The following is a 24,116-nucleotide window of genomic DNA, read 5'->3' as shown; positions in this document are numbered from 1 at the left end:
TCTTTCACATCGTAAACATTTAAGCGATCAACCTGCAGACAGAACAAACCCCGCAGCACACGCTCACCTTAAGCAGACCTTTAGCTTCTTGAGGGAGAGGGCACATGCGCTCACTTTGGGGCGTAACCGTCTGGAAACCTTCGTAACAACCAGGCTGGCTGTACTCATACTGGGAGCCAGGCACTGAACAAACATTTTGTGTAGACTCAAAGGTATAAGGAGAATAGGTGAATGGATGAATAGTTACATCAGAAGATAAATACTGCGGTGGAAAAGTTGAAGCTCCAAAGGCCGTATCTTCTGCATTTGTTTTCTGCCTAAATAAAAAGTGGAAATTTCAGTTGGAGATTTCACACCATAAACCAAGCAGCTTAATACTTTGTAAAAATCTAGTTTAAATGTTTTAATATTTCTGAGGTCATTCATCCTAGCAATGAAATATCCTTAATTAAAAGCCAAATGAAAGCATTTCTTTCTTAACACGCACAGGAAGATGCTAACCTATTCGTGTTTTTTCAGGAATGAGCCAGGAATCCCGTGAGGACTGTACTCTGATAAACAGCAGTACACCCAGAAGATGCTCCAGCAACCCTTGACTCTCATCGGTCAGATACTTGGGAAAGCCTCTTTCGGCTCTCCTGGACAAAATGGCCATAAAGACTGCATTATCTGCTTTTACAGAGCCCACAGCTACCCAGTCCAACCCCCACCCAACCACCTGCAGGGCCTGTCTCCCCCAGGCCTCCAGATTCCTACAGATGGTCCTCTCCAGCCCCTGCTCTGCCCAACCCCACCACATCCTATGCTTTGCTGGCTGTCAGGACCAGAGTGGCAAAGGGGTGCTGTGCAGCACAGTGGTCCAAGACCCGCACATCTCACTGATGAAACAGACCTCATCTCTGATAACTGTTACTGGCATCAATTTGTTCAAGCCACTAGACAAAACCAAAATTAACACTGGTTTTGTTTTTTAGCTAATTTGGTATACTGCTAGAGGTTTCAATCATTTCCCAACGTAAGCTGATGTTGTTTGGTGCTGTTGAGTTGGTTCCGACTCACAGCAATCCTATGTACTACAGAACGAAACACGGCCCAGTCCTGCGCCATCCTCACAATTGTTGCTATGCTTGAGCCCATTGTTGCAGCCACTATGTCAATCCATCTCGTTTAGGGTCTTCCTTATTTTCGCTGACCCTCTACCAAGCATGATGTCCTTCTCCAGGGACTGATCCCTCCTGACAACATGTCCAAAGTACATAAAACATAGTCTCGCCATCTTTGCTTGTAAGGAGCATCCTGGTCATACTTCTTCCAAGACGGATTTGTTCGTTCTTCTGGCAGTCCACGGTATGTTCCATATTCTGCGCCAACACCACAATTCAGAGGTGTCAATTCTTCTTCGGTCTTCCTTATTCGTTGTCCAGCTTTTACATGCATATGATGCGACTGAAAATACCATGGCTTGGGTCAGGCACACCTTAGTCTTCAAGGTGACATCTTTGCTTTTCAACACTTTAAAGACGTCTTTTCCAGCAGATTTGCCCAACGCAATATGCTGATTTCTCGACTGCTGCTTCCATGGGTGTTGACTGTGGATGCACGTACAATGAAATCCTTGACAACTTCAATCTTTTCTCCATTTATGATGATGTCACTTACTGGTCCAGTTGTGAGATTTTGTCCTTTAGGTTGAGGTGTAATCCACTCTGAAGGCTGTGGTCTTGGATCTTCATCAGTCAGTGCTTCAAGTCCTCTTCACTTTCAGCAAGCAAGGTTGTGTCATCTGCATAATGCATGCACATTGTTAATGAGTGTTCCTCCAATCCTGATGCTGTGTTCTTCTTCATATATTCCACCTTCTCTTATTATTTGCTCAGCATACAGACTGAATAGGTATGGCGAAAGGATACAACCCTGACGCTCACCTTTCCTGACTTTAAACTACGCAGTATCCCCTTGTTCTGTCCAAACAACTGCCTCTTGATCCACACAGGTTTCTCATAAGCACAACTAAGTGTTCTGGAATTCCCATTCTTATCAATTTTATCCATAATTTGTTATGATCCACACAGTTGAATGCCTTCGCATAGTCAATAAAACACACGTAAACATCTTTCTGGTATTCTCTGCTTTCAGCCAGGATCCATCTGACATCAGCAATGATATCCCTGGTTCCATGTCCTCTTCTTAATCTGGCCTGAATTTCTGGCAGTTCCCTGTTGATATACTGCTGCAGCCACTTTTGAATGATCTTCAGCAAAATTTTACTTGTGTGGGATATTAATGATATTGTTCGATAATCTCCTCATTCGGTTGGATCACCATTCTTGGGAAGAGGCATAAATACGGATCTCTTCCAGTCAGTTGGCCAGGTAGCTGTCTTCCAAACTTCTTGGCATAGATGAGTGAGCACCTCCAGTGCTACACTGCTTTGTTGAAACATCTCAATTGATATTCTGTCAATTCCTGGAGCCTTGTTTTTTGCCAATACCTTCAGTGCAGCTTGGACTTCTTCCTTCAGTACCACTGGTTCTTGATCATATGCTACCTATTGAAATGGGTGAACGTCGACCAATTATTTTTAGTATAATGACTCTGTGTATTACTTCCATCTTCTTTTGATGCTTTCTGTCATTTAATGTTTTCCCCCTAGAATCCTTCACTACTGCAACTCGAGGCTTGAATTTTTTCTTCAGTTCCTTCAGCTTGAGAAATGCTGAGCGTCTTTTTCTCTTTTGGTTTATCTCCAGCTCTCCGCACATATCACTGTAATACTTTACTTTGTCTTCTCGAGCTGCCCTTTGAAATCTTTGGTTCAGCTCTTCTATTTCATCATTTCTTCCTTTTGCTTTAGCTACTCGACGTTCAAGAGCAAGTTTCAGAGTCTCTTCTGCATCCATTTTGGTCTTTTCTTTCTTTTCTGTCTTTTTAATGATCTCTTGCTTTCTTCACGTATGATGTCCTTCCACAACGCATCTGGTCTTCGGTCATAGTGTTCAACGCATCAAATCTACTCTTGAGATGGTCTCCGAATTCAGGTGGGATATAGTCAAGGTCATACTTTTGCTCTCGTGGAACTGTTCTAATTTTCTTCAGCTTCAACTGGAACTTGCATATGAGCAACTGATGGTCTATTCCACAGTCGGCCCCTGGCCTTGTTCTGACTGATGATATTGAGCTTTTCCATAGTCTCTTTCCACATATGTAGTTGATTTGATTCCTGTGTATTCCATCTGGCAAGGGTGATGTGTATAGTCGCGATTTATGTTCGTGAGAAAAGGTATTTGCAGTGAAGAAGTTGCTGGTCTTGCAAAATTCTATCATGCGATCTCTGGCATTGTTTCTATTACCAAGGCCATATTTTCCAACTACCGATCCTTCTTCATTGTTTCCAACTTTTGCATTCCAATCACCAGTAATTATCAATGCACCCTGACTGCATGTTTGATCAATTTCAGACTGGAGAAGCTGGTAAAAATCTCCAATTTCTTCATCTTTGGCATTAGTGGTTGGTGCGTAAATTTGAATAGTTATATCAACTGGCCTTCCTTGTAGGCGTATGGATATTATCCTATAACTGACAGCATTGTACTTCAGGATAGATCTTGAAATGTTCTTTTTGACGACGAATGCAATGCCACTCCTCTTCAAGCTGTCATTCCTGGCATAGTAGACCATATGATTGTCCAATTCAAAATGGCCAATACCACTCCATTTCAGCTCATTAATGCCTAGGATATCGATGTTTATGCGTTCCATTTCATTTCGATGATTTCCAATTTTCCTAGATTCATACTTCGTACATTCCATGTTCCAGGTATTAATGGATGTTTGCAGCTGTTTCTTCTCATTTTGAGTCATGCCACATCAGCAAATGAAGGTCCTGAAAGGTCGACTCCATCCACGTCACTAAGATTGACTCTACTTTGAGGAGGCAGCTCTTCCCCAGTTGTCTTTTGAGTGCCTTCCAACCTGGGGGGCTCATCTTTTGGCACTATATCAGATAATGTTCCGCTGCTATTCATAAGGTTTTCACTGGCTAACTCTTTTCAGAAGTAGGCTGCTAAGTCCTCCTTCCTAGTTTATCTTAGTCTGGAAGCTCAGCTGAAACCTGTCTGTCATGGGTGACCCTACTGGTATCTGAATACCAGTGGCATACCTTCCAGTATCACAGCAACACGCAAGCCCCCACAGTACGACAAACTGACAATGTAAGCTGATACAGGGACAAAATGCCCACTGATGGAGTTAAAACAGTTACAAAAAAGCACAATCTTTTCATTCTTGTAAGTGAAATCTCCCAAAATCAGCACCAGGAGATGCTTCTGTGAATTTCCAGAGCTGAAAATTTTCTTGTAACAAACCAATGAAATATCAAAGTGCACTGGTACACTGAAAGGCAGGAGAATCCAAATCTAGCCATGAAACCTCCTGTATGACCTTCAAGCTGTTTTACTATAAAGAGATATTGTTATAAGAACACACTACTAGAAACCATATTTCTAATCTTCTGCAAGAGCGACTACGATAAGAAAGGCAGTCTCCTTCTATAGGCTCCATCCCTAACAAATTAACAGAATGTTTACGTTAGCTTTCCCTTCTGCTCAGTACTTAATTAAATGTTGCCTTGTACCAGCACAGTCAATTAACTCTACGTATTGTGGACTAAGTGTAGATCTTGTAAGGTCCGTTATTTACAGATAATTAATTCTACCAATGAAATATTCTTAATTAAAAGCCAAACAAGTGTTTTTTACTGACTTTTTCTGTCCCCACAGAACACACAGCCTCATGCCATTCATACAGTGCCCTGAAAACTCATTCTTCGTACAGAAGAGAGAAAAAGTGAAAAGCTTTGTCCGCTCCCTAGATGCTTGTGGGGATCCCTCTTTTATCTGATGTTTGGAAAATCCAATGGGAGGCAGGTTTCAGGTGAAGGTGAATAAGCTATTCTTCGTAAGGGAAGAAGGGTGGGGAAGACGAGCTGATAGCAAACACAGTTAAAAAACGAATATTCCATGTTCAAAAAATGGACAAAGAAACAGACAAATGGAATTTAGTAGCTAAAAAAGAAAGGAGGCGCAGGGTTCAGAGGCGGTTTGGAAGGCTGTTTTTAGGAAATTTTCATCTGTGAATCAGGAGACCTTGGTTTGGGCTCCAGTTCTATCTAGCTGTCAACTTTGGACAACTACTCATGTATCCTTGGGTTTCTGTTCCCTCATGGGTTCTTCTTCTTCTGGAAAGCTGATATTTTTCCTTTCCAGGAAAATAGAAACACGCAATAGAAAATATAAAACAAACAACCAACAGCAGTGTTGGGGCATCAACTGGCTTGTCTGGGAAATTCCAATAGCCATGAATATCCCAGATGAAGCCCACAGCAACATACCTTCTTCACGGTCACCTTCTCAGACTACCTCCCCATCTGCTATTCCGAGTTCACTTCCTAATGTGACCCTTCCCTGTAGATTTGTGCAATGCCCACCGATCTCTCAACTGCTCCACTTTCCCTGCTCCTTTACTAAAGGCCTCCAGGACCCCGATGACCACCTTCTTGCCAAACTTAACAGCCTCTTCTTCATGACACTGGCTGGCTCTGCCTCTCCAATCGCGTTGCTTGAAAAGCTCCACCAGCTGGGATGCTCGGCTCCTGTACTCTCCCAGCCTCACCCACTTTCCCATGGTGTCGCCCTGTCTGCAGCCTCCCTATCTCAATATCAGACTCATCCCGAGTCTGAACCTCTCACCTTGATGCTCAAGACTCACATATATACTTTCAATCCATCACCTTCACCAACTCCAGGCCTCCAACTCCAACTCACAGGCCATTTCCATTTAACATTTCGTGTTTTCCCAACGCAGCATATATAAACCTAAAACTTACATCTAGTCCCCCCATCAGCTCCACTTCCAACTGCTGTTTTCATGAATGACCCTGCCATTCCTCCCATGTATTAGCTTGGAGACCTATTTAACAATCACCCACCAAAACCCACATCAACAGTGATGGAGACCTTTCAGTATTTCTTTGACCAGATCTCTACTTCCAGTGCATAGAATCTAGTCAAAGGCTTCAAACCCCCTCCCCTTAAAAATCCAACCGGAATCCAGGATTAATTATTAGGACCCTATTCAAATACCAGCAGAAGTTCCCTATTTCCTACCCCAGCAAACCAGAGCTTTTCTGCTGCACTCACTATAGCCTTTCCATCTGGTAATGGCTTCACCCAGTTACCCCATTCCTCCTTTCACAGAAGCATCGTGCACCTTGCCCCTTCGGTCAGGCCAGTGCCACCTGAGACACAGCCTCTCTTTCACCCACCCAGCTGACTGGAACCATGGACGCAAAGCTCTACCCTGTGCTGCTCTGTACTGCTAGGCCACATGCTAGATCTTCTCATGGTTGGGAGGTTTTCATTTGAAGGCATTTATTGGTGCTTTCTGAAATTGCCACATAATATTAAAAGATGCTGAAAATGCTCAACCAACTCTTGCCAAACACAACAGTATTTTTGGGAAATATGATTAGGTTCGAGTCAGAAGAACCGAATGCTAACTCTTGGTACTTGAATGGCTTTGGAAAAAAGCTTCTAATCTGTGAAAAAATCAGAATTACACCCCCTTGCCAACCTCACAGATTGTGACAAAGATGAAAGGAGTGAAAGAATATAATAATAAACACGATGTACACATCATTATAGCATGTGTTACACATGACTTGTCACCCAGAGCGAACTGTGACTATCAAAGTCATCACCCTTGGACATCACTTGAAACGGAGAACTTATATTGTTTGCACAGCCTTCTATTTATAGTTTGTTCATTATACCAGTCAGTAATCAATATTTTCCAAACGTGGTAAATTCTGTATCCGAATACCTCTACTAGTATTTCCTAGTCTTGTCCTGTAACATAAACCTGGGGGAGACTGGTACATTTTCTTTTGTCTTCATCAGCTCAAGTCTATTTAATTAAGGCTGACAAAAAGATGAGTTCAGCCCATGAGATAACCATTTCTCTCCTTAACATGTAGTGCTTTTCATAAAGAAACCTTTCAATAATTAATTCTGAGTGAATATGTGAAACATTTGAGTGCACTGTTTAGGGTACTGGGGGTAGACGGAGTCGGTAAAAGGCTGCCACATTTCCTTGAAGTGAAGGGAAGAGGACATACATAGGTGACTTAGGTTGCTAGGGAGTGGAACAGACCCTGGGTGGCACAAAGAGTTTACGTTCGACTAACCAAAAGGCTGACGGTTCAAACCTACCCAGTGGGGCAGCAGAAGAAAGGCCTGGTGATCTGCATCCATAAAGATCACTGCCAAGAAAACCCTATGGAACACAGTTCTACTCTGACACACGTGGGGTCAGAGGCATAGTAACGAGCGCCCAGGAACAATCTCTAAGTTATGGCTCCCCCACCCATTTCATGATGAATAGACATTGATAGCAGTGATAGGTGATGCGTGAACAGAAACTTCTTCCTGCTCCTGTCCAGCTGCCTCAGCCAGGCGCCTTTTGTATTTGTGGTGCCTCGACTGGTGCCCCTTGGGGTTGTGCCCAGGGCAAGTACCCTGCTCTGTGCTCCTCCCTCCCCGGCGCCTCTGCACGGGGTAGCTATGACCCTCCACAGGCAACTGGGTGGTTTTATCTTTGTTTTGTTTTTGTCAGGCAGGACTACTGTGAGCCTATCTTTTTCCTGGTGATGATCACATGAAGTGTAAACTACTTTCAGTCATACCATGCAGGCAAACACACGAAAAAGGAAACAAGTTTAAACCATATCCAAGGAATGTAAAGCACAAGGATTCTTACATAAGCACTAAAGCTGATGCTGACCTTACAAACAAATCTACACAATTAAGTAAATGCTTAACAATTATTTTTCCAAATTCAAGTAACAGCAGAATGAATTTTTAGAAAGAAAAATCAAATTGAAAGGAAAACATAAGCCTTCAACTCAAATTTAGAATTTAAAATCAAAATCTGTAAAATCCATCTCCGTAAACATATATAAAGCAACTGGTTGAAAGTGAAGCCCAGCAATTTCCAAAGAATGCACCACACAAAAAGGAGGCCATGGTTGCTATCTCTGAGCAGTCCTCTTGCAAGAGTTTTAAATGTTAAACCTTGAAAATGAAAAGCATGTTTATTTCTTTACTTTGCTCCTTCCTTTGCCGTTTCCTCTGTTAGAGACAATATATGTTTCTAAACTTTACGCACAAATGAACCCTAAAACTACATTTACTACTAACAAACACAATGCAGTCTAGCATCTTGTTTGCCCAAAATAACAGTGCGTATGGTGGGATCAAAAGAGAAAAATCACTGACATCTTATTATGATTTTAAGGTTTTTCTTACCCACGAAACCAAATATTAACTGTAAAAAAATTTCTGACCCAAAATCCTGCCATACGCTTTTTTTTTTTTTTTTACCCAAAGTTGCTTATCTTTTCTTCCCTGTTCAAACCCAGGCTTAAAACAAAAATCGAAACAAAACAAAAAACCCAACTGCTTCAAGTCAGTTCCTCAACTCTGACTTGGGCTTACTTAGATTTCAAAAGGTAGCACAGGTGCAGGTGGTCGGAGGGCCAGAAACCACCTTGTGACCTGTTGGTCTCAATAAAACAGGGAGGGGAAGGTGAAATCAATCATGTTAAGATTAGCCAACAGCTGATCTCCTATTCTTCTCCCTTCTCTTCTCTTTATAGTTTCATTGTACCTAGCCTACTTTCAGACATTTGCTGTTTTTTGGAATCAGAATGGTCCCCCTATAAAAAAAACCCTGTTGTTGTGGAGTCAGTTCCAACTCATAGCGATCCTATGCGACAAAGTAGAACTGCCCCACAGGGTTTCCAAGGAGCGCCTGGTGGATTTGAACTGCCAACTCTTTGGCTATACGCATAAAGAAAACTGCTCAGAATAAACCTTATGTTTCAAACCTTTGAATTTTGATATTTTTAACAGAGGAAAAAAAGGAGAGCATGGTTTAGGTGCATAATAGAGTGAAGCTGAGTTACTGCCTCAGACTCCTCTTGGCTGAGGAGCATAGTCTTCAGCCACTCTGCAGAATTTTAAAAGTATGTTAGCTGCAGCATATTTGGCTGCCTGATCACCCTCAAAAGCCAAGAAATAAAAGTCCCCTAAGGCATGATATTTAGAAAGATACATACTCAGTCACTGGCAGTTCCTGAACAAATGGATAGTATGTGGCTGCGCAGCCAGGGAAGACACGTGCTTCTGAGGACTCTGACCACGCCACGTTTAGCCCAGCAAATCTGGGAACAAACGGTTTGACATCTGCTGATAACTTGATGCCCTGAAGAAAAAAAAGGGGGTTTTGGCTACATACATTCTGAGATCAACCAAAAGCAAACAAACAAACAAACAAAAGACCCAAAGAGAGGGACTCCATTCTACCAGCCCCAGAAATAACTAATCCAGAGTTGGTGTTCAAACACTTATGCCTATCAAAGAAAACAATGTTTGCTAACAATTTCTCCCCAATGCTTTTTTATTAGAAAAAATAGGTTTCAAAGTGTTAAAAGTAAAAAAAAACAAGGACAACAAATTAAAGTAGGAATAAAATTCAACCCAGATTACATAGTTAAAACCACACTGACAACGTTTCCTTAGTCTTAAACTGTGAATAATGGTATTTTTACCTCTCTCAGCTTTGGTTAGGGATAACCGAGAATTGTATAACTGTTGCAAATATACGCGTGGAATGCTTAATTCAGCACTCAAAATACATTGCAAAAGCTTATTTGCATGAAATTTCTCAGGTCATACAAAACGTCTGATTTTTACTGAGACACTAAGAGTCTTGTTTTGTTGAAAAGCAAAAATACGCTTTGCTGGAAAATCATCCTGCCGCCATGCGCCACTGGAATCTAAACTAAAAATTTGTTAATTTTTTTTTAGTTTTTGATATATTAAGAGATTTACTTGTACCAAGAATTTCAGAAACATGATTTTTAATTAAAGCTTAAAACTAATTCATGCGATTGCCTGACCTTTACCCAGGCTATTGCTGAGTATGCAGAGCTGAAACTTTTAACGTTTTTAAACACCTAAGGTGTTTTAAAAATAAACTACCTCTTCCCAAAAGTGCGATAAACTTGCACCATTTCACATGCCCTTACGAAATCCTCGCGATGTGGGAAGGCGGCAGGCAGTCACGTGTATCTGCCATCACTAGAGTAAACGTACTTCTAAACGCTGGGAGGTGTTTGCGACCGCCACCCCATTAGACTGGCGGCTGCCGGTCAGTCACGCTTACGCACTGGCGCCGTCATCAGCCTCTCGCCCACGCCCACCGGCGACCCCGGCGTGAAGACGCGTCGCAGGGCTCTTGCAGACCCGTTACCGCCAGACGAAGACTCAGGGTGCTCCCGCCCCTTCGTCGGCCCGCGGCCGGTCAACCCAGGCGCCGGGCGGAGCTGAGGTCTCGGAAAGAGTGACCATCACCCCGAGGGACGCGTGGAAGGGGAGCCGCGGACTTCTCGCCACTCTCCGCCCATCCTCAGGGGGCTTGGGTAAAACCCTGGCTGCCCTCACCTCGCCTCCGGGCTCCCGTGGCCGCTCCGACGTCATGGCCAGCGGCTCGGAGGAGGCCCCACCGGGAGAGGCCAGCAGCCGGACAGACGGCTGGTGGGACAGGCGACCCGGCGTTTCTTCCCCCTGCCCTTCCGCCTTTGGAGGGGACGCCAGGAAGTGCGTCACAGAAACGCGACTGGGCTCGTCCCTCCTCCCGGCAGGAAGTGCGTGTTGTGGTAGTGGAACAGCTCCACGAGGTACCTGTTTGTGTCCCCTGCCTTGGCTGGGTCTGAAAATATGGTGCCGCGCGCTGGGCAGTGGTCGGGAGTGCGGCGTCCGGTATCCTGCCGCTGTCCCGTCGACCTTTCTAGTAGCCCTTTGGGTTTGCATCCTCTGCACTCGTAAGAAGAACCTAGTATCTGCCCTGAAGTGTTGGATTATATTAGGAGGAACAAGCAGACTCAGCAGTAGTTAAACAGTATTTGGGTCAGGCAGGCCTGAAGGCTTTACTCATGTCTGTTTGCAGGTTCTGGCTTAAGAGAAAATGGACGGGAGGGCTCCTTGGATGGGTTGAGCCGTTCCTTGAAGAGGAGGCAAGAGGTTTCCTAACCAAAGCGCCTATGCAGAGCCCAGGAGGCTAACTACTTTGCACCCCACCCCCACCACACACCGTGCTGCATTTTCTGAAGGTGGTGGCTTCTGGTAATTGGATGCCCTGTAAAAGTTTTTACAGACCTGGGAAACCAAGGCTAAGATTATCGGCATCCTAAACTTCCAGGGATCCCTAGGTGGTGCAAATGGTTACCGTGCTCAGCTGCTAACTGAAATGTTAGTGGTTTGAGTCCACCCAGACGGAAACGAAAAAAAAACCCAAACGCACTGCCTCTGGAGTCAGTTCCAATTCTTAGTGACCTTTGGAAACCCATGGGGTTTCCAAAACTAAATCTTTATGGAAGCCAACTGCCACATCTTTATCCTGCAGAATGGCTTGTGGGTTCGGATAACCGACCTTTCGGTTAGCAGCTGAGCGCTTTAACCACTGTGCGCCAGGGCTCCTCGTCCACCCAGTGTCTTGAAAGAAAGGCCTGGTGGTCTACTTCTGAAAAATCAACCACTGAAAACCCTGTGGAGCAGAGTTCTGCTCTAACACACATGGGGTTGCTATGAGTTGGAATCAACACCAGAGCAACTGGTTTATTCAGTTGGTTGCATTTCCAGAAACTTGAAGCAAAGTTTGGAGATAACCACAGAATAGAATTTCAAATTGCTCAGTTTCTTTCAACAACTATTGAATATAAAAATTATGCTAGGGTAAGCTAGAGGAAAAGATAGGAAAGTATGATTTCTGTGGGTAAAAAAAAAAGTTATCGCAAGTTTTATATGAGGGTAGAATGCCTTAAGGACTATAAGAAATGTCCCCAGAACATGGAGGTTGACAAGATTCACTATTTAGGGGAGGTACAGGGAAAGGCTGTACAGTGGATTTCAATAGAGAGCAGGGGGAGGCCAGAGCAGAGTTGGAGAGGGTGAACAGCTTGCTCAGAGGCTTTGAGGAAGGTACAGGGTAGATTTAAGGGATGAAGTGATTTGCCTGGAATATAGGTAAGGAGCAGGGATTTAATTAGGTTAAAAATCTTAGTCTGGAGGCAAAGCGTAGAAGGGTTTCCGCCCTCCGCTGCAAATAAGATTTGGACTAAAGGGTCTCACCATTATCTGTACTAAAAACTTGCAGGAAATGCAGACAGCAGGCTTCTGTCCAGGGTGGTCCCCTAGGTTTACCAAACATGCGAGGCACCCTTGCTTTACCAGGGGAGAGTGAAGTCTTTAGGGTCCGGCAGGAATCTGTGCTGTCACCTTTCTCAATCCCCAGGTGTTGGGATTCCTCTGGCTTAGCCTAGAGCATAGTTTGTTGTTGTGTGCCGTGGAGTTGATTCCTACTCATACCTACCCTACAGGGCAAAGTACAACTGCCTCATAGGGTTTTTTAGGCTGTAATGTTTACGGAAACCAATTGCCACATCTTTCTACCAGGGAGTGGCTGGTGGGTTGGAACTGCTGACTTTCCGTTAAGCCATGCGCTTAACCTCCGCGCTACCAGGGCTGCTTTCCAATGGATTATTACTCTGGCCCTCTCTAGAGAAGTCCATGACCCTTCCTAGGCTGCTGCTCTCACCACCTTCAGTATGTAATTGTGACCACTATGTGTAAAGCACCCTGCTAAAGACAGGGACATAAAAGGGACCAAGCCTGGAGGTCTTACGCTTAATGGCTGCTCATTTAGAACGTTTCTCCATCAGTGCAATCAGTTAAGATAAATTGCCTGTTTGCACTTAACTCAAGTGGTTAAAAAGGCAATTCCAGAGATGTTTTCAAGCAGAGGTAAAGTACAGATGGCATGGAAGGTGTTTACAATGCTTTTGAACTTTTAAAAATGCTGTGATATTTTATCAAACATTACACCCACTTAGCAAACGAATAAAAGGATAAAAAAGGTTGGTTTCCCTCAAGCCACTAAATTAGTGGCATTCTTAGCTAAAAGGAAAACAGTCTAGATAGTATTAAGTTACTAAGTTGGGGTTCTTTCCTATTCAAGGGAAATCTTAGATAATTCTCTGGCAATTGGACTAGAGTGAGCTATGAAATCTAATCTGGCCCTTTTAAAGATCCTTGGCTCTTAAGTTTCTTCAAAGTGAATTAAATAAATGGGGTCATAACAATCAGCCCCTAGTCAAAATGTGAGCTTAGCCTCTCATAGACATTAAGTACTCTGTGGAGCCCTGAGCAATATGAGAACCAGTGACCTGGGCCAGGAAGAAACCAAATAACTTACTTCATGGCAATGTCAATGAGAACCAATTAACTAGTACAAAAACAATCCATTAGACATGTTTTTTTCATGGCTCCTCTCCATATAAGCACTAGGTATGTAAACACCACCCATCACTACTGTGTGCAGGCTGCTACTCCGGATACTCAGTATGTCGTTGTCCATCAGAGGAATCCTGACATCGACCACTGTGAGTTCCTTCATTTACCATTTTATTTTTTTCAAGTTTATTTTCTCAAGTCTAAAACTGTAAAACCAAGATTACTGAACAATATTAATAGCCACAAATTAACCTTAAGACAATGTAACTCAGTAACTTCCAACAGTGATAAATGCAACACAGAAACTTTATTAAACAAAACGTTTAACAGGTAAAAGTCGAACAGGCACTTACATTAAGAGAATAACTGACTAGAAGAATTTTTATCTTAAACACCATGTAGTAACCTACTTGCAGTTGCATTTAACTGAGCGCTGTTGCTGTGAAGAATACAGCTCATGCACAGGTATGGATGAATGATTTGTACATTTTTCAAGTATTCACTGAATACTACCATATATACACATATACATTAAATTTGAAAAAGATTTAATTGGTGATCCCTAGGTACTTCTCATTTTTGTTGATCTTTTGGAAGAGGTCGTCTAAAGAGAAGAATATGTGGTTCTGTGGAAAGAAATGTATCATTTTAATATGGTTAATTTCATTCATTCAACAAAAATTCAAAGAAATCTCAAATGAACCAAAGTAAAATAATTAAATCTATGTCTGTGAATTTTGCTTCAAAGTCACTGTCAGCAATAACAAAAAGAAAACCTGACGCTGAGAATATTTCCCCAGTGTTTTAGCTTCACTGACCTTGGAGAAAAAGCAAAAAGTATATACAAAAGCTTCTCTGGGGAGAATGATTTGTACCTTTAGAATGTCAACTCCAATAAAATGAGAGAGAAAACTCTTTATTGGGAGAAGATAACTTACTCAGATCAGCTACTTATTAACCTATGCTGGAAAGCAACTGTGAGTATCACACCAATGTACATCAAAAACCACACACACACTGGTGGCCATCCCACAGATTTTGTTCAGTAGATTGGGCCCGGGAATTCTTCAGTTTGCTTTTGTATTTTCTGGAGAAAAATCTTTTGAACTAATATGATCATGTGTTCTGATCCCAAGAAAGCTACCAGTCTTTAACAAGAGTTTTAGAAAGCAAGATAGCTTCAGTTCTACCTAATTCAACTTCTGCGGTGTGCCTTCATGTTCTGTTCAAAACATTGGGGACCCTTTCAGTCAGATTTGTTGAAATCCAAAAGCAGGATGTAGCCCCTCAAAATTTTAGTCTAGTTTAAAGCAGTTCAAACCCACCCAGCAGCAATCTGCTCCCATAAGATTACAGCCTAGAAAATCCTGTGGGGCAGTTCTGCTGTCACACGGAGACATCACTGAGTCAGATTTGTAGTAGGTATGGCACATGTGTACCTATAATTTCAATACCTTAAAGAGAAAGAAACAAACTGTCCAAACCTAGGAGTTACAGTTAAGAGTTTGACATGCAATCTAAGTCTAACTCAGAATTGTCAGTCAATGTTATTTTTCTTTATCTCTTTGGCAGTATTGCTGTTAGGTGCCGTTGAGTCGGTTCTGACTCATAGCGATCCTATGCTGTGCTGTACCCTACATACAACAGAACGAAACACTGCCTCATCCTGTGCCATCCTCACAATTGTTACGTTTGAGCCCATTTTTGCAGCCAGTGTCAATCCATTTCCTAGCAAAAACAGAGGCCAAAGGAGAAGGCAGATCACTTCCAACTGCATCATTTTCTATCTACTTGGTCTTAAAATTCTCAGTTTTAAGAGGGACGCCAACATTCTAGATATACTTATGACAAAATGTTTTAAAATACTATTATTTTAACAACCACAACTATTACTATGTTAAGTTATGCTTCACTTAACTGCAGAAACTTACCTGGCTCATGAATCATGTAATGCACCCAGCCTAGACTCTGCTGAACACCAAGTCTCCTCCACTCCTCTTCAGACATTAGGTGGGTTTTGGGCACTTGTTTAGAAAGTTCTCTGGGTAACATGACATGCCTGTTAAAAGATGGGGAGAAAATAATCTAAAGGAAGCTACAGTTAATTTGGTTTCCTGTTACTCAACACTATAGATCTGTAGTAGGTATGGCACATGTGTACCTATAATTTCACACAGACCTTCAGTTTTCCAACAAATAAGTTAGTGACCTATTTCCAAAACTGTCTCTATTCAGTTTCCTAGGCAGGCATGCAGTAATTCCTCAATGTTAAGCCATCAAGAATTCTTTGTGCAATTCTTAAAAAACAAATGCACACTTCCCCTTTCTAGTATCTGAATACTGTAAGATCTTTAAAGTAAATTCCCAACCCCATTCCCAATAATGGTAATAGGTTTATAGGGAGCCATCTCTAACCATTGAACAAATTTTTCTGACACATAAAGGATATCTATGTTAAGTCAGCTGACTGAGGGGTGAGAAAGGTACAATCTGGGCCACACTTTCTGGCAAACAGAAAAACTACATCCATAACCCTTCTTCAGCACCCAGCTGTCCTCAAATATTGCCTGAGGCTGGTTAGGTAAGTATCAATGTAGTATTGCTTGCAGGGCAAAAACGAGCCTTGGAACAATTCTTTTATGTTACTAGATTGCCATGAGGCCACCAAGTCAAAGTATGTTTACTTGCTATCATGGTCCCTAAAACGTTCACCAGGTACAGCGAACTACACGGTGACACCCTTAGCAATACTTACCAGTCACCTCCCTCATTCTCAGAATGCTACTTTAACATCTACTTCTAGGGTTCTATAAGTAATCTGTTAACTTATCCTATTTCTATCTTCTACATTAATTGTTGATTAGTCTGAAAGAAAAACGTAATGCTAATTAGCTTTTGTACCTTTCTGTTGATTTTACAACAGTGTATGTGTGTAAACACACACCTAACAACATACTGTTCAGCAGGAAGTTACAAATTACCCTACCTTTTCCATAAAACATGGAAACAGGCTCTTGTTCATCAAGGTCTGATGATAAAGAAACAATTTTTAAATAGCGTTAAGCTCACATGGGAATTCTACCTATTTTACTGCATGTAGGTAAGTTTTCAAACTATCTCCATTTCTAAAAGTCAGCAGTACCATGGGCCTGTCATGGCAGGGGAAAGAATAAAGAAGGCCACCAGTTAAAGAGTAATGTTGGCATATTCCCCACCATGGGAGAATTAATATCTAGAACTTAAAAATTACAATCAAGTAACAAAGGATGTACTAAGATTAACACTACAAAATGTAGTTAGGCGGACACCCAGCAGACAGATAGTACTTACATCAGATGCTGTACCACCATACACAAAGCACCCTAAAAGCATGCCTTCAGTAGTTTTATCAGTATAGATTTTCCCATTAAAAGTATTACACTGTTTCATTCGGGTAAGTGGCTTGATCAATTAAAGACCAGTACCAAGTCAACTCTAATGTATACTGGATTACAATGAATTACTTCAGATATGTCAGGATTTTCTTCTGTACATTATTATATACCAACCACTTAGTAAATGAGGTCAAAATTTTGATAGCACAGTCTAGCTTATTTAGGAGTTTATCATCAATGATTCTGTTAGTATAGTAAAACTGCTGCTAATTAAATATCTTAATCTCATTTTCATATTCTGCTCTAAAAGAAACTTATACAACAGGCCCATAAATCCGTATCAAAAACATTCGGAACCAGATGTGTTTCAGAATTAAGCTTTTCAGATTTTAGAAAGCTATTACAGTACAATATTGTCTGTTACTGGCTATCCCCACTGGGCTCAGGGTAAACAACACATAACTGAACTTTAGTATTTCTAGTGAAATTAATGAATATCCATTCATACTTAAATGAGAAAAATATGGTTTTGCAGACAAATGTGTACCAAGTTTACAAAAACATGTCTTTTCAGAAGTTTTTGAGTTTCTGAATTGTGGACTTGTGCTAATGTCATCAATGTAACTTAATTATGCCAACACATTACAGGATTAAAACTGCGGTATTGTAGCTACCTATATAAAGATGATATAGTTGAAATTTTTCTGGATTTTTGAAAAACACATGAGATTTTTGCAGCTAGGAATAAGAAACAATGCAGGTATTACTAATATATAAAGCTGCCTAGAGAAACCCCCAGTTTGCCTGTGAAGGTAGACTTCATGATACTGGGGGCAGGAAGAAGGACCATCTACTCTTTTGTCCTTTCTTCCTCAAATAGCATTCCTGGAAATCTACCCTAAAGGGGCAGGCAGAAGCAAGGTCACTTTACTTGGCTGAGGACATTAGGACTTACTCCTCCTACATCTTGGTTGTTTCCCAGAATGCAACGTTCTAATTACTACCCAGAAAAACAATGGTTTCACTGGTCGTTGAAGCTGTGTCCCAAGTTAAGTCTCTTGCATACAATAAGGCTAGTAAATTTTGTTTAACCTCTTCCCTCCCCCCTCTAATCCAATTTGCTAAATATTTTTCACAGAAACTGCGTTCTAGTGCACGATTTCACGACTCAAAACTAAAAAATATTCGGCCAGTGTACACTAGCAAAAGAAAAAATGCCCACTTAAGTTCTCGATTTAGTCTTAAAACGAAGCCCCTTTAATAAAGCCCTCAAATTATGATCTGTGTTAATGCATAGAAGACTCATTTTCAAGTCCCAATCAGGGCCTAATATCTAGGCTAATTTTTCAGGTTTCCCCTCAAGGTAATTTTTAGTACCACTAACTTCAAAAGCAAGAAAAAATATTAAGGACATCTCCTGTGCTTCTCTGGTTATGTTAACAGATCAAAATTACCACTAAGTTATTAGAAGTTCCACTGCCCCAGTAGCGACTGGGAGAACGAAACAATGTTTTGCATGATTACCAAATAAGTCAAAACTTCTTACAACTACTGTGAATAATAAAGCATGGCCGCAAAGCAGAAGCCCGGAGTTTCCAGGCGGGTTTTCGGGTAATCATTGTGTTATTCAAGGGGTCGGAATTAGGACGCCACTTCCAGCACCGACCGGCGGAACTGTCGCCGAGGGCTCCGGGAGACGTTTCCGAAGTTGGCGCTGCCGGCTTTACGCCCGTTTTCATCTGTCCAAGTTTTGCTTAAGGGAGCAACTGACTGGACACGAAAAAGTGTTCCTATGGAAGAAAGCCCTTTATGCTTCAAACGGACGGAAACAGACCCAGTGCAGCAGGCAAACACCGCGCGCACCCAGTGCCCGCGACCTCGCGGAAAGGCCGCCCGCGCGCCCCACGTCTTCTCCTCGGCCTTCGGCCCCGCCTTGGCCCCGCCGCCCGCCTCGGAGCCTGCGCCCGCCACCCCCGGGGCTGCTCACCGGTACTCGTAATGCTCATCGAAGTATTTGTCCGAGTAGTATATCTGCTTGTGGGCCATCCTGCCGGCAGCGCAGCGGGGCGGGTAGGTCAGAAGCGCAGAGAACGGGAGCTCCACACCACACGTCCAAGCCAGAAGACAGCAACGACACAACTGAGGTCAACCGACCGCAGGCCGAACGATCCGGGTTTGAATCAGACAGCCCGACGCTGATTGGGCGGCAACGCCGACCAATCACCTTACACGTAAACTGCGGGAAGGCCGGGGCTGGCTCCTAGCCTATCGTTGCCTCGCCTCCGCAGGGTTTGTTTCCATGATTAACCAATGAGAGGGCTGTTGCTAAGTCACTGGAAGGAAGAACTAGAAGATTGGTATGGCGTGGGGGCGGGGAAAGGCCGTACGGGCAGGGGCGTGGCTAGCAAAGGGCGGTGTCCGGACGTTAAGTGGAGCAGAGCGCGTGCGCAGGGGTTTAGAATGTTCCAGCGCGACGGAGCCGTTGGGGCGGGCGGACCTGAGGGTGGCTCCGGGTATCGCGGAGTTTGGCGAGGTGGGGGCGGGGCCTGGGGCGGGGCCTGGGGCGGGGCCTGGGGCGGGGCCGGGTGTGAGCTGAAACTCAAGCCCGGAGTTCCGGACCGAGCCGGGCAGAGGTGTCCCGGCGCGTGGGGTTTCCAACGTGGGTTTATGCCGGGTTGTTTTTTTCTTAACCTTTAGCTCCGAGGTTTCATTTTAAAACAAAAGAAGACGGTCAGGGTGGGTTGTTGGTGCGGACATCTGTGGGGCGTGGTGCGTTTGCCGGCCGGCCCGGGACTCAAGCACATGCTCGTTGTCGGCGGAGGAAAGAGTGGTTGCCAGCCCCTGAGGGAGGTCGGAGGCCGGGAGCGTGGGGGGTATAGAGGGCCGGGGAGTGCTGTGGGTTCCGTGTTTATGACTCAGTCAGCCGCCACGTGGAGAGTAATTTTGAGAGGGTAGCGGAGAGAACAGCTCATTGCCCAAGTTCCCAGCAGGAGGACAATTGCCTGGACTAAGTAGGGCCCTCTGGCAAAGGAAATGGAGCAGAGGGAAGCTGTTGAGGAAATATTTGAGATACTGCTGATGAATTGGATAATTACTTGGCCGGGGAGAAGAACCTGGGTGGGTGGAGGTGCCACGTACCGAGATGGGAGAGACTGAGGAAGGGGTCTGGAGGCTAATGGACAACTCTTAAATGTGACAGGCCAGGGAGGCATGGAATAGGCAGCCAGAGGGAGCTCCCGCCTGGGCTGGAGATAAGCCCCAAATCTCAAAGGCCTATCAAACCTGAATGATTCCGACTCAGAGAGACCCTATACAACAGAGTAGAACTGACTCATAGGGTTTCTAAGGAGCGCCTGGATTTGAACTGCCAAGGTTTTGATTAGCAGCCGAGCTCTTAACCACTGTACCACCAAGACTCCACATATCTATGTATATGTCAAGAAATAGGGGCAGTGGTTAAGAGCTTCCGGACGACAATGGGTGGGCACCGGATATGTGTGTGTGTGTGTGTGTATACACACATATGTGTATACGTGTATCTCAGTATATGGAATGAACTAGGAGGTAGAACAGAAACACTGAACATGTTATTAGCCCAATTAACTAGGATGTCCCGCGAAACTATGACCCTAAACCTCCAAACCAAGGAGCCACATCCCATGAGGTGTTTGGTTGTACATAAGCAGTTTCAGCAGCTACCTTTTTTTGTAGTTGTGAATGTATCCCACAACTTTTGCCAATTCATGTTCTTATAGGTGTACAGCTTATGGACAGTACTTAACAATCGGCCGTGCAACGCTATTCTTAATGTGATTTTTCCATCACTGTAAACCAAAACACAGTACTCCATAAACAATAACCCCCCCACCCTTTACCCTCCCTCCTGCCCCTGGTAACTGCTATTTAACTTTGGTCTCTATACATTTGCCTTTTCTTATTCTTTTGTTGAGAATATATACAGCAAAACCTGACACCAAGAATTTCTGCATGCACAATTCAGTGACATTTTTTGAGTTGTGCAACCATTCTCACCTTTTCTGAGTTGTTCCTCCCCCATTAACATACACTCACTGCCTCCGAAGGTTCCTATCTAATCTTTTAAGTTGCTTTGTCACTTTGATCCCATATAACCCAGTGTCGTAGAGTCGATTGTGACTTACGGTGACCCTATAGGACAGAGTAGAACTTCTCCCTAGAGTTTCCAGGGAGTGCCTGGTGGATTCGAACTGCTGACCTTTTGGTTAGTAGCCATAGCACTTACCCAGGGTTTTCTGATCCCATATAGATAGTTCTTAAAAGAGCATAATGGTCAAAGCAGACATTCTTTACTAGCTAAGCTAGACTACTGTTTGGTTTTAAGAAGACTTCAAAGGACATTTTTGATTTAAGGTTTAAAGATTATATCAGGGCAATAGTTTCAGGGGTTCATCCACCCTCCATAGCTCCAGGCAGTATGGAGTCCGTGAGAATTTAAAATTCTATTCTGCATTTTCCCTTTTGATCCAGATTCTTTCATAGAATCTTTGATCAAAATGTTCAGTAGTGGCATCTGGGCACCATCCAGTTCTTCTGGTCTCATGGCAAAGGAGGCAGTTGTTCATGGAGGTTATTAGCCACATATTCCATATCCTCCCCTTATTCCCGACTCTCCATCTTCCTCTGTTGCTCCAGGTGAACAAAGACCAATTGTCATGCCTTGGATGGCTGCTTGCAAGCTTTTAAGACCCCAGGCACCATGAAACAAACTAGGAGGTAGAACAGAGGCACTAAACATGTTATTAGGCCAATTAACTGAGATGTCCCATGAAACCATGACCCCACACCTCCAAACCACGGTACAAAATCGCATGAGTTTTTTGGTTGCACATAAGCAGCCTCAGCATCTACTCTTTTTGTTTTTGTAAATATATCACACTTTTGCCAATTCAACTTTTTACAGGTGTACAACTTATATAGCAATTGCAATAATCAGCTGTACCACCCTACCCTTAATCAATGCTTTTTTCCCATCACCATTAGCCCTCTCTTCCCGCTTGCCCCTGGTAACCACTGATAAACTTTGGTATCTATACATTTGCTTGTTCTAGTCTTTTTATACAAGTGAGGTCATACAATATTTGTCCTTTTGTGATTGACTTATTTCACTCAGCATAGTGTCTTCAAGTCTCATCCATATTGTAGCTTGTATCAAGACCATTTCTCCTACTGGCTGAGTAATACATTCTATGTGTGTACCACATGTTGTTTATCCGTTCATCTGTTGATGGGTGGTTAGGTTGTTTCCACCTTTTGGGTATTGAGAATAGTACTGCAATGAACATTTACAAGTCTCTGTTTGAGTCAATGCTTTCAAGTCTTAAGGGTATTTACCTAGAAGTGGAATTGCTAGGTCACATGGTAGTTCTAGTTAGTTTTTCGTGGAACCACCACTCTGTTTTCCACAGCAGCTGTACCATTTTGCATACCCATCAGCAATGGATAAGGGTTCCAATTTCCCCACACCCTCGACAACATTTGTTATTTTCTGTTTTTTAAAAGATTCATACTTTGTACATTCCACATTCCTGTTATTCATGGATGTTTGCAGCTGTTTCTCCTCATTTTGAGTTGTGCCACATCAGCAAATGAAGGTCACAAAAGCTTGACTCCATCTACATCATTAAGGTTGACTCTCCTTTGAGGAGGCAGCTCTTCCCTAGTTGTACTCTGAGCGCCTTCCAACCTCGGGCTCATCCTCCGGCACTTATCAGTGTTGATTGCTGTTCATAAGGTTTTCACTGCTAATGCTTTTCAGAAGTAGACCACCGGGTCCTTCTTCCTAGTCTTAGTCTGGAAGCTCAGCTGAAACCTGTCCGCCATGGGTGACCCTGCTGGTGTTTGAGTACCAGTGGCAGAGCTTCCAGCATCACAGCAACATGCAAGCCCCCACAGTATGACAAACTGACAGATGCATGGGGGTTACTATTCTTACTGAAACATTTTCTGTTAATTTTTTTACACGTAAAAAATTGGGTTCTGCTAATGATTTTTATTAATTACTTTTCTGACTATGGAATCTTTCTAATAAAAGTCACTGAGACAGATGTGAATGGAAGAAGAGAAGAAGCTGTGTCAGAAAATAGCTTTTAAGAACAGTGTTTCTCAGACTAGGATCCACAGATCTTAAGGATTCTCAAGTTCTCTGCCAGACTGTCTAAATCTTGTGTTTAAAATTCCATGAACAAATTCATCTAAGCATACTCTGCATCAGCTGGGTAACTACTTAATTGCAGATCAAAAGCTTGTTTTTTGTGTTTCTTAGCCCTCCTTTAATTGTTGTGGGCCACTGAGAAGAATTGATGGCTTTGAAATATGATGTGGGCAAAGAATATTGAGTATACCATGGACTGCCAGAAGAATGGACAAATCTGTCTTAGAAGAAATACAGCCAGAGTGCTCTTTGGAAGCAAGGCTGGCGAGACTTCATAGGTACTTTGGACATACTATCAGGAGGGACTAGTCCTTTGAGAAGGACATCATGCTTGGTAAAGTAGACAGTCAGTGAAAAAGAGGAAGACTCTCAAAGAGATGGATTGACACAGTGGCTGCAACAATGGGCTCAAGCACAGCAAAGATTGTGAGGTTTGTGCAGTACAAGGCAGTGTTTCATTCTGTTGTACTTAGGGTCTCTGTGAGTTGGAACTGACTCGACGGCACCTAGCCACAGTAACAACATTGAGAGAACAGAGTCAGACTTAATATGTCAAATGAAAATCAAAGGTTGTAAGGGTGCTCCATATGAAAGTTTTGCAGTTGTTAGAATATAATAGTAAAGGATTTGAAGTATTGAAGAGCCCATAATTGTTAAATTATGCTGACCTCAAGAAAGCCTACCATATTTGTGTTGACAATTATAATTAGTTTCAGCAAAGCATCATCTATCACATTAAATTGATTTAATTTGTACTTAAACTGAAGTTAGTTTACATTTAATCAATTTTTGTTGTTTTAATTGTTTAAGAGACATAAGCATGATTAATTCTATTTTTGTATGCATTTAAGTAACATCATAATAAGATTCTAAAAAAATTTCTTTGCCAGTATAATGGGCATAGTTAAAAGGGATCTCTACACTTCTCCAGTTTGATTTGTAGGTGGGGAGAAGAAAGTAATTTTGGACAGTGGGATACTTGAAGGCATGAGGCAGGCATAGGGTGGCATAACAGTGGGGGCTTAGGGTAGGAAGAGGTCACTGAGAGATACTGGGAAGGAGTGTTACATTCTAGAGTAGTTGAGGAAATGAAGAGAGAATGTGCTGAAAACAAACTTCCCTTTATAAAAAGTTGCCTCTACT

At 42.9% G+C, this 24,116-nt stretch overlaps 2 protein-coding genes across 8 annotated transcripts in view; both read right to left on the bottom strand.

Annotated features, from left to right (window-relative positions):
• Positions 1-10,721, bottom strand: part of SECISBP2 (SECIS binding protein 2) — a 37,775-nt gene extending 27,054 nt beyond the window's left edge. For 3 of the 7 annotated variants that reach the window (XM_023738635.1, XM_023738633.1, XM_023738634.1), the window contains exons 1-3: positions 10,563-10,719; positions 9,176-9,321; positions 68-317 (exon numbers count right to left, since the gene is read on the bottom strand). In XM_023738635.1, the coding sequence (XP_023594403.1) occupies positions 68-317; positions 9,176-9,321; positions 10,563-10,598 (432 nt within the window). In that variant the 5' untranslated portion in view covers positions 10,599-10,719. Of the gene's footprint in view, positions 1-67; positions 318-9,175; positions 9,322-10,562 lie in introns of all 7 variants that reach the window. The other 4 variants (XM_023738639.1, XM_023738638.1, XM_023738636.1 and 1 more) reach the window with 2 other exon arrangements.
• A 2,976-nt stretch (positions 10,722-13,697) lies between these two features.
• Positions 13,698-18,940, bottom strand: CKS2 (CDC28 protein kinase regulatory subunit 2). Its single transcript, XM_004384233.2, has 3 exons — positions 18,771-18,940; positions 15,341-15,468; positions 13,698-14,035 (listed from the first exon to the last, which is right to left on the bottom strand). The coding sequence occupies exons 1-3, from the start codon at positions 18,827-18,829 to the stop codon at positions 13,983-13,985; spliced, it is 240 nt and encodes a 79-aa protein (XP_004384290.1). The 5' UTR covers positions 18,830-18,940; the 3' UTR covers positions 13,698-13,982.
• Positions 18,941-24,116: the final 5,176 nt, after the last annotated feature.

This window comes from Trichechus manatus, unplaced genomic scaffold (genome assembly GCF_000243295.1).
Source record: "Trichechus manatus latirostris isolate Lorelei unplaced genomic scaffold, TriManLat1.0 scaffold00120, whole genome shotgun sequence".
NCBI lineage: Eukaryota > Metazoa > Chordata > Mammalia > Sirenia > Trichechidae > Trichechus > Trichechus manatus.
This window is presented reverse-complemented; position numbering and strand designations above follow the sequence as displayed.

Coding starts and splice junctions, on each gene's coding strand:
- CKS2 (XM_004384233.2), bottom strand. CDS start 18,829: ATGGCCCACAAGCAGATATACTACTCGGACAAATACTTCGATGAGCAT. Junction 15,469..18,770: donor GATGAGCATTACGAGTACCG/GTGAGCAGCCCC, acceptor ATCTTTTAACAG/GCATGTCATGTTACCCAGAG. Junction 14,036..15,340: donor TTACATGATTCATGAGCCAG/GTAAGTTTCTGC, acceptor TTCTTTCCACAG/AACCACATATTCTTCTCTTT.